The 21066-nt window shown below is 38.7% G+C and overlaps 1 protein-coding gene across 1 annotated transcript in view; it reads right to left on the reverse strand.

Annotated features, from left to right (window-relative positions):
- Positions 1-21066, reverse strand: part of LOC141047949 (microtubule-actin cross-linking factor 1, isoforms 6/7-like) — a 277881-nt gene that overhangs the window by 45073 nt on the left and 211742 nt on the right. Inside the window, exon 26 of the mRNA XM_073543327.1 lies at positions 20464-20633. Coding sequence (XP_073399428.1) covers positions 20464-20633 — 170 coding nt within the window. The remainder of the gene's footprint in view (positions 1-20463; positions 20634-21066) is intronic.

Here is a 21066-nt window from a genome sequence, read left to right on the forward strand (position 1 = left end):
GCTGAAAAACACCCCCATAGCATGATGCTGCCTCCACCATGTTTCACTGTTGGGATGGTATTGGGCAGGTGATGAGCAGTGCCTGGTTTTCTCCACACATACTGCTTAGAATTATCACCAAAAAGTTCTTTCTTCGTCTCATCAGACCAGAGAATCTTATTTCTCATAGTCTGGGAGTCCTTCATGTGTTTTTCAGCAAACTCTATGCAGGCTTTCATATGTCTGGCACTGAGGAGAGGCTTCCGTCGGGCAAGTCTGCCATAAACGCTCGACTGGTGGAGGGCTGCAGTGATAGCTGACTTTGTGGGACTTTCTCCCATCTCTCTACTGCATCTGTGGAGCTCAGCCACAGTGATCTTGGGGTTCTTCTTTACCTCTCTCACCAAGGCTCTTCTCCCACGATTGCTCAGTTTGGCTGGACGGCCTATTCTAGGAAGACTTCTGGTGGTCCCAAATTTCTTCCATTTAAGGATTATGGAGGTCACTGTGCTCTTAGGAACCTTGAGTGCTGCAGAAATTCTTTTGTAACCTTGGCCAGATCGGTGCCTTGCCACAATTCTGTCTCTGAGCTCCTTGGCCAGTTCCTTTAACCTCATGATACTCATTTGGTGTCACATGCACTGTGAGCTGTGAGGTCTTATATAGACAGGTGTGCACCTTTACAAATCAAGTCCTATCAGTTTAATTACACACAGCTGGACTCCAATCAAGGAGCAGAAACATCTCAAGGAGGATCACAAGGAAGTGGACAGCATGTGACGTACACATGAGTGTCTGAGCAAAGGGGATGAATACTTATCACCATGGGAGATTTCAGTTTTTCTTTATAATTTGCAAAAATTTCTACATTTCTGTTTTTCTCAGTCAAGATGGGGTGCAGAGTGTACAGTAATGAGAAAAAAATGAACTTTTTTGAATTTACCAAATGACTGCAATGAAACAAAGAGTGAAAAATTTAAAATGGTCTGAATACTTTCCGAACCCACTGTAGACAGAAAAGAATTGATAGCATACTGATACAGCGTAGAACCATTTAACTATATAGCTACAGAACCATTGTTACCATACTGATACAGCGTAGAACCATTTTACTATATAGCTACAGAACCATTGTTACCATACAGATACAGCGTAGAACCATTTTACTATATAGCTACAGAACCATTGTTACCATACAGATACAGCGTAGAACCATTTTACTATATAGCTACAGAACCATTGTTACCATACAGACACAGCGTAGAATCATTTTACTATATAGATACAGAACCATTGTTACCATACAGACACAGCGTAGAATCATTTTACTATATAGCTACAGAACCATTGTTACCATACAGATACAGCGTAGAATCATTTTACTATATAGCTACAGAACCATTGTTACCATACAGATACAGCGTAGAATCATTTTACTATATAGCTACAGAACCATTGTTACCATACAGACACAGCGTAGAGCCATTTTACTATATAGCTACAGAACCATTGTTACCATACAGACACAGCGTAGAGCCATTTTACTATATAGTGCCTACAAGTAGTATTCAACCCCCTGCAGATTTAGCAGGTTTGATAAGATGCAAATAAGTTAGAGCCTTCAAACTTCACACAAGAGCAGGATTTATTAACAGATGCATAAATATTACAAACCAAAAAGTTATGTTGCTCAGTTAAATTTTAATAAATTTTAAACATAAAAGTGTGGGTCAATTATTATTCAACCCTTAGGTTTAATATTTTGTGGAATAACCCTTGTTTGCAATTACAGCTAATAATCGTCTTTTATAAGACCTGATCAGGCCGGCACAGGTCTCTGGAGTTATCTTGGCCCACTCCTCCATGCAGATCTTCTCCAAGTTATCTAGGTTCTTTGGGTGTCTCATGTGGACTTTAATCTTGAGCTCCTTCCACAAGTTTTCAATTGGGTTAAGGTCAGGAGACTGACTAGGCCACTCCAACACCTTGATTTTTTCCCTCTTGAACCAGGCCTTGGTTTTCTTGGCTGTGTGCTTTGGGTCGTTGTCTTGTTGGAAGATGAAATAACGACCCATCTTAAGATCCTTGATAGAGGAGCGGAGGTTCTTGGCCAAAATCTCCAGGTAGGCCGTGCTATCCATCTTCCCATGGATGCGGACCAGATGGCCAGGCCCCTTGGCTTAGAAACAGCCCCACAGCATGATGCTGCCACCACCATGCTTGACTGTAGGGATGGTATTCTTGGGGTCGTATGCAGTGCCATCCAGTCTCCAAACGTCACGTGTGTGGTTGGCAGCAAAGATCTCGATCTTGGTCTCATCAGACCAGAGAACCTTGAACCAGTCTGTCTCAGAGTCCTCCAAGTGATCATGAGCAAACTGTAGACGAGCCTTGACATGACGCTTTGAAAGTAAAGGTACCTTACGGGCTCGTCTGGAACGGAGACCATTGCGGTGGAGTACGTTACTTATGGTATTGACTGAAACCAATGTCCCCACTGCCATGAGATCTTCCCGGAGCTCCTTCCTTGTTGTCCTTGGGTTAGCCTTGACTCTTTGGACAAGCCTGGCCTCGGCACGGGAGGAAACTTTCAAAGGCTGTCCAGGCCGTGGAAGGCTAACAGTAGTTCCATAAGCCTTACACTTCCGGATGATGCTCCCAACAGTGGAGACAGGTAGGCCCAACTCCTTGGAAAGGGTTTTGTACCCCTTGCCAGCCTTGTGACCCTCCATGATCTTGTCTCTGATGGCCTTGGAATGCTCCTTTGTCTTTCCCATGTTGACCATGTATGAGTGCTGTTCACAAGTTTGGGGAGGGTCTTAAATAGTCAGAAAAGGCTGGAAAAAGAGATAATTAATCCAAACATGTGAAGCTCATTGTTCTTTGTGCCTGAAATACTTCTTAATACTTTAGGGGAACCAAACAGAATTCTGGTGGTTTGAGGGGTTGAAAAATAAATGACCCTCTGAATAAACTTTTCACAATTTTAAAAAAAATTAAACAAAGACATAACATTCTTTTTTGCTGCAGTGCATTTCATACTTCCAGGCTGATCTACAGTCCAAATGTCACAATGCCAAGTTAATTCCGAATGGAATGTGTAAACCTGCTAAATCTGTAGGGGGATGACTACTACTTGTAGGCACTGTAGCTACAGAACCATTGTTACCATACAGATACAGCGTAGAATCATTTTACTATATAGCTACAGAACCATTGTTACCATACAGACACAGCGTAGAGCCATTTTACTATATAGCTACAGAACCATTGTTACCATACAGACACAGCGTAGAGCCATTTTACTATATAGCTACAGAACCATTGTTACCATACAGACACAGCGTAGAATCATTTTACTATATAGATACAGAACCATTGTTACCATACAGACACAGTGTAGAATCATTTTACTATGTAGATGCAGAACCATTGTTACCATACAGATACAGCGTAGAACCATTTTACTATATAGATACAGAACCATTGTTACCATACAGATACAGCGTAGAACCATTTTACTATGTAGATACAGAACCATTGTTACCATACAGATACAGCGTAGAACCATTTTACTATATAGCTACAGAACCATTGTTACCATACAGACACAGCGTAGAACCATTTTACTATATAGCTACAGAACCATTGTTACCATACAGATACAGCGTAGAATCATTTTACTATATAGCTACAGAACCATTGTTACCATACAGACACAGCGTAGAGCCATTTTACTATATAGCCTTAGAACCATTGTTACCATACAGACACAGCGTAGAGCCATTTTACTATATAGCTACAGAACCATTGTTACCATACAGACACAGCGTAGAACCATTTTACTATATAGCTACAGAACCATTGTTACCATACAGATACAGCGTAGAACCATTTTACTATATAGATACAGAACCATAGTTACCATACAGACACAGCGTAGAACCATTTTACTATATAGAAACAGAACCATTGTTACCATACAGATACAGTGTAGAACCATTTTACTATATAGCTACAGAACCAATGTTACCATACAGACACAGGGTAGAATCATTTTACTATATAGATACAGAACCATTGTTACCATACAGATACAGCATAGAACCATTTTACTATATAGCTACAGAACCATTGTTACCATACAGACACAGCGTAGGACCATTTTACTATATAGCTACAGAACCATTGTTACCATACAGACACAGGGTAGAATCATTTTACTATATAGATACAGAACCACTGTTACCATACAGATACAGCGTAGAACCATTTTACTATATAGAAATAGAACCATTGTTACCATACAGACACAGCGTAGAACCATTTTACTATATAGAAATAGAACCATTGTTACCATACAGATACAGCGTAGAATCATTTTACTATATAGCTACAGAACCATTGTTACCATACAGACACAGCGTAGAACCATTTTACTATATAGAAATAGAACCAATTTTACCATACAGACACAGCGTAGGACCATTTTACTATATAGCTACAGAACCATTGTTACCATACAGATACAGCGTAGAACCATTTTACTATATAGATACAGAACCATTGTTACCATACAGACACAGCGTAGAACCATTTTACTATATAGCTACAGAACCATTGTTACCATACATATACAGCGTAGAATCATTTTACTATATAGCTACAGAACCATTGTTACCATACATATACAGCGTAGAACCATTTTACTATATAGCTACAGAACCAATGTTACCATACAGACACAGCGTAGGACCATTTTACTATATAGCTACAGAACCATTGTTACCATACAGACACAGCGTAGAACCATTTTACTATATAGCTACAGAACCATTGTTACCATACAGACACAGCGTAGAATCATTTTACTATATAGCTACAGAACCATTGTTACCATACATATACAGCGTAGAACCATTTTACTATATAGCTACAGAACCAATGTTACCATACAGACACAGCGTAGGACCATTTTACTATATAGCTACAGAACCATTGTTACCATACATATACAGCGTAGAACCATTTTACTATATAGCTACAGAACCAATGTTACCATACAGACACAGCGTAGGACCATTTTACTATATAGCTACAGAACCATTGTTACCATACAGACACAGCGTAGAACCATTTTACTATATAGCTACAGAACCAATGTTACCATACAGACACAGCGTAGGACCATTTTACTATATAGCTACAGAACCATTGTTACCATACAGATACAGCGTAGAACCATTTTACTATATAGATACAGAACCATAGTTACCATACAGACACAGCGTAGAACCATTTTACTATATAGATACAGAACCATTGTTACCATACAGACACAGCGTAGAACCATTTTACTATATAGCTACAGAACCATTAATCTTTATAATCTTTATTTTTTATATAGCACTAACATATTCCGCAGCGCTTTACAGTTTGCACACATCATCATCACTGTCCCCGATGGGGCTCACAATCTAAATTGTTACCATACAGATACAGCGTAGAACCATTTTACTATATAGATACAGAACCATAGTTACCATACAGACACAGCGTAGAACCATTTTACTATATAGATACAGAACCATTGTTACCATACAGACACAGCGTAGAACCATTTTACTATATAGCTACAGAACCATTGTTACCATACAGATACAGCGTAGGACCATTTTACTATATAGATACAGAACCATTGTTACCATACAGACACAGCGTAGGACCATTTTACTATATAGCTACAGAACCATTGTTACCATACAGACACAGCATAGAACCATTTTACTATATAGCTACAGAACCATTGTTACCATACAGATACAGCGTAGGACCATTTTACTATATAGAAACAGAACCATTGTTACCATACAGACACAGCGTAGAACCATTTTACTACACAGAAACAGAACCATTGTTACCATACAGATACAGTGTAGAACCATTTTACTACACAGAAACAGAACCATTGTTACCATACAGATACAGCGTAGAACCATTTTACTATATAGAAACAGAACCATTGTTACCATACAGACACAACGTAGAACCATTTTACTATATAGCTACAGAACCAATGTTACCATACAGACACAGCGTAGAACCATTTTACTATATAGCTACAGAACCATTGTTACCATACAGACACAGTGTAGAGCCATTTTACTATATAGCTACAGAACCATTGTTACCATACAGATACAGCATAGAACCATTTTACTATATAGATACAGAACCATTGTTACCATACAGACACAGCGTAGGACCATTTTACTATATAGAAACAGAACCATTGTTACCATACAGACACAACGTAGAACCATTTTACTATATAGCTACAGAACCATTGTTACCATACAGATACAGCGTAGAACCATTTTACTATATAGAAACAGAACCATTGTTACCATACAGACACAACGTAGAACCATTTTACTATATAGCTACAGAACCAATGTTACCATACAGACACAGCGTAGAACCATTTTACTATATAGCTACAGAACCATTGTTACCATACAGACACAGTGTAGAGCCATTTTACTATATAGCTACAGAACCATTGTTACCATACAGATACAGCATAGAACCATTTTACTATATAGATACAGAACCATTGTTACCATACAGACACAGCGTAGGACCATTTTACTATATAGCTACAGAACCATTGTTACCATACAGACACAGGGTAGAATCATTTTACTATATAGATACAGAACCATTGTTACCATACAGATACAGCATAGAACCATTTTACTATATAGATACAGAACCATTGTTACCATACAGACACAGCGTAGGACCATTTTACTATATAGCTACAGAACCATTGTTACCATACAGACACAGGGTAGAATCATTTTACTATATAGCTACAGAACCATTGTTACCATACAGACACAGGGTAGTATCATTTTACTATATAGATACAGAACCACTGTTACCATACAGACACAGCGTAGAATCATTTTACTATATAGCTACAGAACCATTGTTACCATACAGACACAGCGTAGAATCATTTTACTATATAGATACAGAACCATTGTTACCATACAGACACAGGGGAGAATCATTTTACTATATAGATACAGAACCATTGTTACCATACAGATACAGCATAGAACCATTTTACTATATAGATACAGAACCATTGTTACCATACAGACACAGCGTAGGACCATTTTACTATATAGCTACAGAACCATTGTTACCATACAGATACAGCGTAGAATCATTTTACTATATAGCTACAGAACCATTGTTACCATACAGATACAGCGTAGAATCATTTTACTATATAGATACAGAACCACTGTTACCATACAGACACAGCGTAGAGCCATTTTACTATATAGCTACAGAACCATTGTTACCATACAGATACAGCGTAGAATCATTTTACTATATAGCTACAGAACCATTGTTACCATACAGATACAGCGTAGAATCATTTTACTATATAGCTACAGAACCATTGTTACCATACAGATACAGCGTAGAATCATTTTACTATATAGCTACAGAACCATTGTTACCATACAGACACAGCGTAGAATCATTTTACTATATAGATACAGAACCATTGTTACCATACAGACACAGCGTAGAATCATTTTACTATATAGATACAGAACCATTGTTACCATACAGATACAGCGTAGAACCATTTTACTATATAGCTACAGAACCATTGTTACCATACAGACACAGCATAGAATCATTTTACTATATAGCTACAGAACCATTGTTACCATACAGACACAGCGTAGAACCATTTTACTATATAGCTACAGAACCATTGTTACCATACAGATACAGCGTAGAACCATTTTACTATATAGATACAGAACCATTGTTACCATACAGACACAGCGTAGAACCATTTTACTATATAGCTACAGAACCAATGTTACCATACAGATACAGCGTAGAATCATTTTACTATATAGATACAGAACCATTGTTACCATACAGATACAGCGTAGAACCATTTTACTATATAGATACAGAACCATTGTTACCATACAGACACAGAGTAGAACCATTTTACTATATAGATACAGAACCATTGTTACCATACAGACACAGCGTAGAATCATTTTACTATATAGATACAGAGCCATTGTTACCATACAGACACAGCGTAGAATCATTTTACTATATAGCTACAGAACCATTGTTACCATACAGACACAGCGTAGAATCATTTTACTATATAGCTACAGAACCATTGTTACCATACATATACAGCGTAGAACCATTTTTCTATATAGATACAGAACCATTGTTACTATACAGACACAGCGTAGAATCATTTTACTATATAGCTACAGAACCATTGTTACCATACAGATACAGCGTAGAACCATTTTACTATATAGATACAGAACCATTGTTACCATACAGACACAGCGTAGAACCATTTTACTATATAGCTACAGAACCATTGTTACCATACAGACACAGCGTAGAACCATTTTACAATATAGATACAGAACCATTGTTACCATACAGATACAGCGTAGAACCATTTTACTATATAGCTACAGAACCATTGCTACCATACAGATACAGCGTAGAATCATTTTTCTATATAGATACAGAACCATTGTTACTATACAGACACAGCGTAGAACCATTTTACTATATAGCTACAGAACCATTGTTACCATACAGACACAGCGTAGAATCATTTTACTATATAGATACAGAACCATTGTTACCATACAGATACAGCGTAGAACCATTTTACTATATAGCTACAGAACCATTGCTACCATACAGACACAGCGTAGAACCATTTTACAATATAGATACAGAACCATTGTTACCATACAGACACAGTGTAGAACCATTTTACTATATAGCTACAGAACCATTGCTACCATACAGATACAGCGTAGAATCATTTTACTATATAGCTACAGAACCATTGTTACCATACAGATACAGCGTAGAACCATTTTACTATATAGCTACAGAACCATTGTTACCATACAGATACAGCGTAGAACCATTTTACTATATAGCTACAGAACCATTGTTACCATACAGACACAGCGTAGAACCATTTTACAATATAGATACAGAACCATTGTTACCATACAGACACAGCGTAGAACCATTTTACTATATAGCTACAGAACCATTGCTACCATACAGACACAGCGTAGAACCATTTTACTATATAGCTACAGAACCATTGTTACCATACAGACACAGCGTAGAACCATTTTACTATATAGCTACAGAACCATTGTTACCATACAGACACAGCGTAGAACCATTTTACTATATAGCTACAGAACCATTGTTACCATTAGAGTTGAGCGATACCGTCCGATACTTCAAAGTATCGTATCGGATGGTATCGGCCGATCTTTAAAAAAAGTATCGGTATCGCCGATTCCGATACCGGAAGTCCCATTCAAGTCTATGGGACTTCCGGTATCGGAATAAGAAAAACCCTTTCCTGCCCTTGTACAGCCTCTCTGGGGTCTGTACGGGCCTTTCGGGGGGCTGTGCCGGCCTGCCAGGGGGTCTGTGCAGGCTCCGGTGGTCTGTGCAGGCTCCGGGGGGCTGTGCCGGCCTGCCGGGGGGCTGTGCAGGCTCCGGGGGGCTGTGCCGGCCTGCCGGGGGGCTGTGCCGGCCTGCCGGGGGGCTGTGCCGGCCTGCCGGGGGGCTGTGCAGGCTCCGGGGGGCTGTGCAGGCATCGTCCGATGGGACTACAAGTCCCATCGGGCGATGCCTGCTACCATGACAGTGATTGACACATTAGCCAATGATGGGACAGTAGTAGTCCCATCATCCGGCTAATGTGTTAAATGTAAAAAAAAAAAAAAAAAAATTACATGCTACATACATACAACATGCATACTACATACTACATACATGCTACATTCATACTACATGCAACATACATACTACATATATACTACATGCATGCTACATACATACTGCATGCTACATACATACCACATATATACTACATACATACTACATGCATGCTACATGCTACATACATAACACATATATACTACATGCATGCTACATACTACATATATACTACATGCATGCTACATACATACTACATGCTACATACATACTACATATATACTACATGCATGCTACATACATACTGCATGCTACATGCATGCTACATACATACTACATACATACTACATGCTACATACATACCACATATATACTACATACATACAATACATTCATACAATACATACATAGACATACAGTACATATAACATAGAGTAACATACTTACCAATACTTGTCACATTGTTCCCCGAAGCCATTGTCTTTCCGGAATAAATATTAACATAACAAACCACAAAAATACTCACCCACGATCCGAAGCAGTCCACGAGTGTGTCCCACGACGATCTTGGGTAGAGAACGGCAGCATCAGATGATGCTGCCGTTCTCTACGGGCTGCAGGAATCCAATGACGGAAGGTAGGTATCCTTCCGCACTGTATTCCTCCGCCACTTAAAAAAAAAAAAAAGTCCCTAGTCTCACTTTATGCCATTGCTGTGTGGGAATTTCCCACACATATGTAGTATGTATGTAGCATGCATGTAGTATATATGTAGCATGTATGTAGTATGTATGTAGTATATATGTAGTATGTATGTAGCATGTAGTATGTATGTAGCATGCATGTAGTATGTATGTATGTAGTATTTTTTTTTTTTTTTTTTTTAACATTTAACACATTAGCCGGATGATGGGACTACTACTGTCCCATCATTGGCTAATGTGTCAATCACTGTCATGGTAGCAGGCATCGCCCGATGGGACTTGTAGTCCCATCGGACGATGCTTGCACAGACCCCCGGACATCAGCACAGCCCCCCGGCAGGCCGGCACAGCCCCCCGGCAGGCCGGTACAGACCCCCACAGGGTGCACAGACCACCGGCAGGCCGGCACAGCCCCCCGGCAGGCCGGCAGAGACCCCGGGCAGTCCACACAGCCCCCCGGCAGGCCGGCACAGCCCCCCGGCAGAGACCCCCGGAAGGCCCGAAATGACGGCGCATCATGATGCGCACACACCGCGCATCATGATGACGTCAGGCCGTCAATCAACTGAACTTCCGATTCCGATGCCGAATTCCGATATTGAAAAAATATCGGAAGTCGGTATCGGAATTCCGATACTTGCGGTATCGGAATGCTCAACACTAGTTACCATACAGACACAGCGTAGAATCATTTTACTATATAGCTACAGAACCATTGTTACCATACAGACACAGCGTAGAATCATTTTACTATATAGCTACAGAACCATTGTTACCATACAGATACAGCGTAGAATCATTTTACTATATAGCTACAGAACCATTGTTACCATACAGATACAGCGTGGAATCATTTTACTATATAGCTACAGAACCATTGTTACCATACAGATACAGCGTAGAACCATTTTTCTATATAGATACAGAACCATTGTTACCATACAGATACAGCGTAGAATCATTTTACTATATAGCTACAGAACCATTGTTACCATACAGACACAGCGTAGAACCATTTTACTATATAGCTACAGAACCATTGTTACCATTCAGATACAGCGTAGAATCATTTTACTATATAGCTACAGAACCATTGTTACCATACAGATACAGCGTAGAACCATTTTTCTATATAGATACAGAACCATTGTTACCATACAGATACAGCGTAGAATCATTTTACTATATAGCTACAGAACCATTGTTACCATACAGATACAGCGTAGGACCATTTTACTATATAGATACAGAACCATTGTTACCATACAGACACAGCGTAGAATCATTTTACTATATAGATACAGAACCATTGCTACCATACAGATACAGCGTAGAATCATTTTACTATATAGCTACAGAACCATTGTTACCATACAGACACAGCGTAGAATCATTTTACTATATAGATACAGAACCATTGTTACCATACAGATACAGCGTAGAACCATTTTACTATATAGATACAGAACCATTGCTACCATACAGATACAGCGTAGAACCATTTTACTATATAGCTACAGAACCATTGTTACCATACAGACACAGCGTAGAATCATTTTACTATATAGCTACAGAACCATTGTTACCATACAGACACAGCGTAGAATCATTTTACTATATAGATACAGAACCATTGTTACCATACAGATACAGCGTAGAACCATTTTACTATATAGCTACAGAACCATTGTTACCATACAGACACAGCGTAGAACCATTTTACTATATAGATACAGAACCATTGTTACCATACAGATACAGCGTAGAATCATTTTACTATATAGCTACAGAACCATTGTTACCATACAGACACAGCGTAGAATCATTTTACTATATAGCTACAGAACCATTGTTACCATACAGACACAGCGTAGAATCATTTTACTATATAGCTACAGAACCATTGTTACCATACAGACACAGCGTAGAATCATTTTACTATATAGCTACAGAACCATTGTTACCATACAGACACAGCGTAGAATCATTTTACTATATAGATACAGAACCATTGTTACCATACAGACACAGCGTAGAACCATTTTACTATATAGATACAGAACCATTGTTACCATACAGACACAGCGTAGAACCATTTTACTATATAGATACAGAACCATTGTTACCATACAGACACAGCGTAGAACCATTTTACTATATAGCTACAGAACCATTGTTACCATACAGACACAGCGTAGAATCATTTTACTATATAGCTACAGAACCATTGTTACCATACAGATACAGCGTAGAATCATTTTACTATATAGCTACAGAACCATTGTTACCATACAGACACAGCGTAGAATCATTTTACTATATAGCTACAGAACCATTGTTACCATACAGACACAGCGTAGAATCATTTTACTATATAGCTACAGAACCATTGTTACCATACAGACACAGCGTAGAATCATTTTACTATATAGCTACAGAACCATTGTTACCATACAGACACAGCGTAGAATCATTTTACTATATAGATACAGAACCATTGTTACCATACAGACACAGCGTAGAATCATTTTACTATATAGCTACAGAACCATTGTTACCATACAGACACAGCGTAGAACCATTTTACTATATAGCTACAGAACCATTGTTACCATACAGACACAGCGTAGAATCATTTTACTATATAGATACAGAACCATTGTTACCATACAGACACAGCGTAGAATCATTTTACTATATAGCTACAGAACCATTGTTACCATACAGACACAGCGTAGAATCATTTTACTATATAGATACAGAACCATTGTTACCATACAGACACAGCGTAGAATCATTTTACTATATAGATACAGAACCATTGTTACCATACAGATACAGCGTAGAATCATTTTACTATATAGCTACAGAACCATTGTTACCATACAGACACAGCGTAGAATCATTTTACTATATAGATACAGAACCATTGTTACCATACAGACACAGCGTAGAACCATTTTACTATATAGCTACAGAACCATTGTTACCATACAGATACAGCGTGGAATCATTTTACTATATAGCTACAGAACCATTGTTACCATACAGATACAGCGTAGAACCATTTTTCTATATAGATACAGAACCATTGTTACCATACAGACACAGCGTAGAATCATTTTACTATATAGATACAGAACCATTGTTACCATACAGACACAGCGTAGAATCATTTTACAATATAGATACAGAACCATTGTTACCATACAGACACAGCGTAGAACCATTTTACTATATAGCTACAGAACCATTGCTACCATACAGATACAGCGTAGAACCATTTTTCTATATAGATACAGAACCATTGTTACCATACAGACACAGCGTAGAACCATTTTACAATATAGATACAGAACCATTGTTACCATACAGACACAGCGTAGAACCATTTTACTATATAGCTACAGAACCATTGCTACCATACAGATACAGCGTAGAATCATTTTACTATATAGATACAGAATCACTGTTACCATTGTGGGGAATAGATAGCTCAGCTGGGATCTTTGCTTTGGCACAAGCGTGTGGCTATGAAGTCACTTCAGCAGACTAGCAAGTTCCACATGAATATGGACACGGCATATTTATTGTGCACACTTGTTATTCAATGTTACACATGCCAAACATGAAATAAAACATCTAAGGCCGTCTGGCCACTAACTAACAATAGCAGGCGAACTACAAAATAAACCTATATAACAGCAAACAAGTCCATGTAATCTTACTGTGTCAGCTCCCAGCTCAGCAGATGAGATAGACTGAGAGATCCCAGCTCCTCCTGATTATATCAGCTGGACCAGTCAGGAAACCAAAACCTGGATTGAATTAGTGGAGGGGGAACTACCAGTCCTTTCCATGCTGATCACTAAGGAAACCAGGACTGGATTACAGTGAAATAAACTGGCTTCATCAATATACCTGTTTTCTAGTACCTCTCCCCTTGGCACCTCACAATAGATATAAAATTATTCTACTCTGTATCTAGGTGGTCAGAATGGTTCTGTATACACATAGATACAGAACAGAATCATTCCTATTACATAGATATAAAATAAGACAGAACCATTCTTACTACCTAGATACAGAGTAGAACAATTTTCTTTCTTAATATACATATATATACTGTATTTCGGAAGTAAGAATAGTTCTGTCCTCCTTTACAGTATACCCATGTAGTGAGAATGCTTCTGTTCTGAATCTATGTAGATACAGAACCATTCTTACCACCTAGATACAGAATAGAACAATTTTATATCTATATATTAAGAAAAGCATAATAAAGAAAATTGTTTTACTCTGTAACCAAGTAGTAAGAATGGTTCTGTTCAGTATCTTTACACTCTATAGTAACAATAGTTCTGTTCCTGTGACATGCAATGGTTCTGTATTTATAAAGTAAGATAATTCTTTTCCAATATATATTTTAGTAAGAATTGTTCTCCATCTATATAGCAAGAATTGTTCTGTTGCCATATCAAAACTATAAAAGTAAGCTTGTTTCTGTATCTATGTAGTAAAGAAGTTATTTTCCTGTAGCTTTGTAGTAAGAATGGTTCTGTATCTGTATAATAAGAAAGGTTCTATTACCACACCAAAACTATAAAACAATATAATAAGCTTGATTCTGCTATGTACAGTCTCTATGTAGTAGGAATTTTTCTTGTTCTGTATATTTGTAGTAAAAATGGTTCTGTATTGTTCTAAACTTAGAAATATCAACGTTATACAGTCAATACAGATCAAAAAAATCAACCAGTGTGAACTAGAAAAGTGAATTTAATCCAGAACACACAAAACAAACCACTTATGCAATTGTGTTTGTTTAAAAATATATCTTTTTATTAATAAATATTACAATTAAATGAACCAATTAAAAAATAAGTCATGAACAAGTATATAGACCCCTTGAGAAAGAAGCAACGAAACGTGCGTTGGGGTGGAGGGAAACGCTGTCAGTGCCTGCAATATTAAATTGGACCTCAATGGAATCTTCACTTGTATAGGCAATTCAAAATATCTTTGAATTAATCCATCTATGTATATTATATTCCAAAAATTAGCACTGAAGGCATATATGATTAGGCACTTGTACCTTTTCCCCATTTAAGTATGCTTAATGGTTTTGAAAGACATCCATACAGATTTATTATTGTTAAAAAAATTTTTTTTGCCTTTATATGTGTCTTTGGCCCTAAGTGAAATTGATTCTCAATTTTGGTTCCTTTTGTCTTATTTTTTCAATACTTGTGCTTCATATGGATTACTTGTGGTGCTGTGGCACGTCGGTCCCTCATCTAGAGGCATCTTGTGCATGACTTATTTTTTAATTACCGTAGTTCATTTAATTGTAATAATTATTAATAAAAATATATATTTTTAAACGAACACAATTGCAGAAGTGGTTTATGTGTGTTCTGGATTAAATTCACATTTCTAGTTCACACTGGTTCATTGTACTAAGCTTATATATTAAGAACTAGCTGAAGAGCCCGGCGCAGCCCGGGCATAGTAACTAACTGTGGTTAGTTATAGCAAATTATAATTATCCTCCATCCCATAGTCCCGTGCCCATATACCCATCATACATATCCATCATCCCATAGGCCCATGCCCATATACCCATCATACACATCCACGATCCCATAGGTCCGTGTCCATATACCCATCCTCCATCCCATAGTCCCGTACCCATATACCCATCATACATATCCTCCATCCAATAGTCGAGTGTCCATATACCCATCACACATCCTCCATCCCACAGTCCCATGCCCATATACCCATCACACATCCTCCATCCCATAGTCCAGTGCCCATATACTCATCACACATCCTCCATCCCATAGTCCCGTGCCCATATACCCATCATACATCCTCCATCCCATAGTCCCGTGCCCATATACCCATCACACATCCTCCATCCCATAGTCCCGTGCCCATATACCCATCATACATCCTCCATCCCATAGTCCAGTGCCCATATACTCATCACACATCCTCTATCCCATAGTCCCGTGCCCATATATCCATCATACATCCTCCATCCCATAGTCAACCATTATGATATCATAATGAGCGGCGGGGCTTGCAACCTATGATGACATCAGCGTCACCATGGCAACCATTGTGACATCATAATGAGGGGCGGGGCTTGATACACACACACTGTTTCCCCATTATGTAGATAGGGGCAAAATTGTTTGGTGAATTGGAACGCATGGGGTTAAAATTTCACCTCACAACATAGCCTAAGATGCTCTCGGGGTCCAGACGTGTGACTGTGCCAAATTTTGTGGCTGTAGCTGCGACGGTGCGGATGCCAATCCCGGACATACACACATACATACACACACACATACATACATACACACACTTGAGCTTTATATAATAGATGGTTTTGTTCTGAATCTATAAAACAATTGATCTGTATGTATATAGTGAGAATGGTTCTGCTCCTACGTTTATGTAGTAGGAAGTGTTTTGCTCCTGTATCTATATCGTAAGAATGGTTTTGTATATATATAATAAAAATGGTTCTGTTAATATATTGAAACCATAGAGTAAGCTTGTTTCCGTTTTGTATCTACATAGTAAGGATTGTTCTGTTCCTGTATCTATATAGTAAGGATTGTTCTGTTCCTGTATCTATATAGTAAGGATTGTTCTGTTACTGTATCGATGTAATAAGACTTGGTCTTTTGTGTATCTATATAGTAGAAATGGTTCTGTATCTATGTAAAAGTTATTCCGTATCTATAACCTAACAATTGTTTTATATTCTAAGTATGGTTTTATTCTGTATGTATGTAGTAAGAATAGTTCTGGATCTATGTTTTATCAATGACACTGTTCTGCATCTTTATAGTAAGCTTTGTTCTGTATACATGTAGTAAGCTTTGTTCTGTATGTATGTAGTAAGCTTGGTTCGGTATCTATGTGGTAAGCTGGGTTCTGTATCTATATATCAAGCCTGCTTCTATTGCCATATCTTTGTAGTAAGCTTTGTTCTGTATACATGTAGTAAGCTTGGCTTTGTTCTGTATGTCTGTAGTAAGCTTGGTTCGGTATCTATGTGGTAAGCTGGGTTCTGTATCTATATATTAAGCCTGCTTCTATTGCCATATCTTTGTAGTAAGCTTTGTTCTGTATACATGTAGTAAGCTTGGCTTTGTTCTGTATACATGTAGTAAGCTTGGTTCGGTATCTATGTCGTAAGCTGGGTTCTGCATCTATATAGTAAGCCTGCTTCTATTGCCATATCTTTGTAGTAAGCTTTGTTCTGTATACATGTAGTAAGCTTGGCATTGTTCTGTATGTCTGTAGTAAGCTTGGTTCGGTATCTATGTGGTAAGCTGGGTTCTGCATCTATATAGTAAGCCTCCTTTTGTTGCCATATCTTTGTAGTAAGCTTTGTTCTGTATACATGTAGTAAGCTTGGCATTGTTCTGTATGTATGTAGTAAGCTGTTATGAATGAGTCACCGTAGGAGGCAAAAACAGAAATGCTAGCTAAGTCCTGAAAACCAGAGAAGTTGGCAACTATCAGATTGCAGACCCCTGAACCTATCAACACAACTAGCAGTAGCCGTGGGGGGTTCCTACGATGACCTAGACCCCTCGATCACAGCCGGAGAGATACATAGGCCTAAAGAAGGAAAGGGGAAATCTAACTGCCCCAGAGCAGGCCCCAAAGCAATAGGCAGCCCCCCACATATAATGACGGTGAAGCAAGATGAAAACACTTACACAGACAGAAAGACAGGCTGAGCAAAGACGGGGCCCAAAAACTACCTAGATAGGAATGGATAGGAAGGCTGCTGTCTGCAATCTGCCAAAACCCTATCAGAGACAAAAGCCAACAAACTGATATAAAAATGGCCCTGAAGCAACTAAGCTTCAACAACTAAATCAGCACTCAGGTACTTTCAGAAGACAGAGCTCAAGGAACACTGCACACTCCAGCAGGGAGTGGCAGAATCCAAAAAGCAAGAAAAACAAAAACAAATCTTAGATGCAAAAAGGCAAGACAGAAAACTTAGCTTTAGGAGAGCAGGAATCAGACTGGTGTCCAAGAGTTCACAGAGAAATCACCCGCAGGGCTGCCTTAAATCCAGTCAGTGACTCCACTCAGCCAATCGTCTTCATTAGTCCCAGGTGCCTGATAATCAGGCTCACTACCTTCCTTCACTAGAATAGGGAGTTCACCAGGCCTCAGTGACGGAGGGGAAAATGAACTCACAACAGTAAGCTTGGCTTTGTTCGGTATCTATGTGGTAAGCTGGGTTCTGTATCTATATAGTAAGCCTGCTTCTGTTGCCATATCTATATAGTAAGCTTTGTTCTGTATACATGTAGTAAGCTTGGCTTTGTTCTGTATACATGTAGTAAGCTTGGTTTGGTATCTATGTGGTAAGCTGCATTCTGTATCTATATAGTAAGCCTGCTTCTGTTGCCCTATCTTTGTAGTAAGCTTTGTTCTGTATACATGTAGTAAGCTTGGCTTTGTTCTGTATACATGTAGTAAGCTTGGTTCGGTATCTATGTGGTAAGCTGGGTTCTGCATCTATATAGTAAGCCTCCTTTTGTTGCCATATCTTTGTAGTAAGCTTTGTTCTGTATACATGTAGTAAGCTTGGCTTTGGTCTGTATGTATGTAGTAAGCTTGGCTTTGTTCGGTATCTATGTGGTAAGCTGGGTTCTGCATCTATATAGTAAGCCTGCTTCTGTTGCCATATATTTGTAGTAAGCTTTGTTCTGTATACATGTAGTAAGCTTGGCTTTGTTCGGTATCTATGTGGTAAGCTGGGTTCTGTATCTATATAGTAAGCCTGCTTCTATTGCCATATCTTTGTAGTAAGCTTTGTTCTGTATACATGTAGTAAGCTTGGCTTTGTTCTGTATGTATGTAGCAAACTTGGCTTTGTTCGGTATCTATGTGGTAAGCTGGGTTCTGTATCTATATAGTAAGCCTGCTTCTGTTGCCATATCTTTGTAGTAAGCTTTGTTCTGTATACACGTAGTAAGCTTGGCTTTGTTCAGTATGTCTGTAGTAAGCTTGGTTCGGTATCTATGTGGTAAGCTGGGTTCTGTATCTATATAGAAAGCCTGCTTCTGTTGCCATATCTTTGTAGTAAGCTTTGTTCTGTATATATGTAATAAGCTTGGCTTTGTTCTGTATGTCTGTAGTAAGCTTGGTTCGGTATCTATGTGGTAAGCTGGGTTCTGCATCTATTTAGTAAGCCTGCTTGTTGCCATATCTTTGTAGTAAGCTTTGTTCTGTATACATGTAGTAAGCTTGGCTTTGTTCTGTATGTCTGTAGTAAGCTTGGTTCGGTATCTATGTGGTAAGCTGGGTTCTGTATCTATATAGTAAGCCTGCTTCTGTTGCCATATCTTTGTAGTAAGCTTTGTTCTGTATACATGTAGTAAGCTTGGCTTTGTTCAGTATGTCTGTAGTAAGCTTGGTTCGGTATCTATGTGGTAAGCTGGGTTCTGTATCTATATAGAAAGCCTGCTTCTGTTGCCATATCTTTGTAGTAAGCTTTGTTCTGTATATATGTAATAAGCTTGGCTTTGTTCTGTATGTCTGTAGTAAGCTTGGTTCGGTATCTATGTGGTAAGCTGGGTTCTGCATCTATATAGTAAGCCTGCTTGTTGCCATATCTTTGTAGTAAGCTTTGTTCTGTATACATGTAGTAAGCTTGGCTTTGTTCTGTTTGTCTGTAGTAAGCTTGGTTCGGTATCTATGTGGTAAGCTGGGTTCTGTATCTATATAGTAAGCCTGCTTCTGTTGCCATATCTTTGTTGACCTAAGAATCTCTTTTGTCTGTGTCGTAATATTATGATATAACATCTCACAACTGATGGACAAACACTTTGTGCTCTCCTCCAGGCCAAAATTGCCGCTAAACCCCTGCATAATGTAATAATGTCCATACCGCTCAGTGGATCTAGAGCAGATGTGGTCCCAGCGCTCTCTCAACTGCCCCAGCGACTCATCCATCTGCTGCTCATCCTCCGGCAGTCGGATCTTCTCCCGTAGAGCGCGGCCGCTCCGCAAAGTTGCTTCATATATGGGACGTTTTGACCAGAGGATTTTTTGAAAACTCTGCAATAACGATGATAGAGGAGAAATTGCTGTCACAGTGTAGCGCTCCTCCCGGTGTCAGTGATGTTACAGTGTAACACGACTCCCAGTGTCAGTGACGGCACAGTGTAACATGTCCAGGAAGGATGGGAAATCTTGAAAAATGAAATTCTCAAAGCACAACTGTTAACCATTCCGAAAAGAGGGAAGAATAGGAAGCATTTAAGGAAACCAGGATGGATGAACACAGAACTTAAGCACATGCTAAAAAGGAAGAAAAAAAAGTTTATAAAATGGAAAGAGGGAGGCATATCTAAAGAAGAATATAATGCTGTCTGCAGAACCTGCAGGGCACAAATCAGATTATCTAAAGCTGACAATGAATTGAGGCTTGCAAGAGATGTCAAAAGCAATAATAAAGGATTTTGGGGATATGTCAAAAGTAAAAGAAAAG

This window comes from Dendrobates tinctorius, unplaced genomic scaffold (assembly GCF_039654945.1).
Source record: "Dendrobates tinctorius isolate UK_male_01 unplaced genomic scaffold, ASM3965494v1 ptg000130l, whole genome shotgun sequence".
Taxonomy (NCBI): Eukaryota; Metazoa; Chordata; class Amphibia; order Anura; family Dendrobatidae; genus Dendrobates; species Dendrobates tinctorius.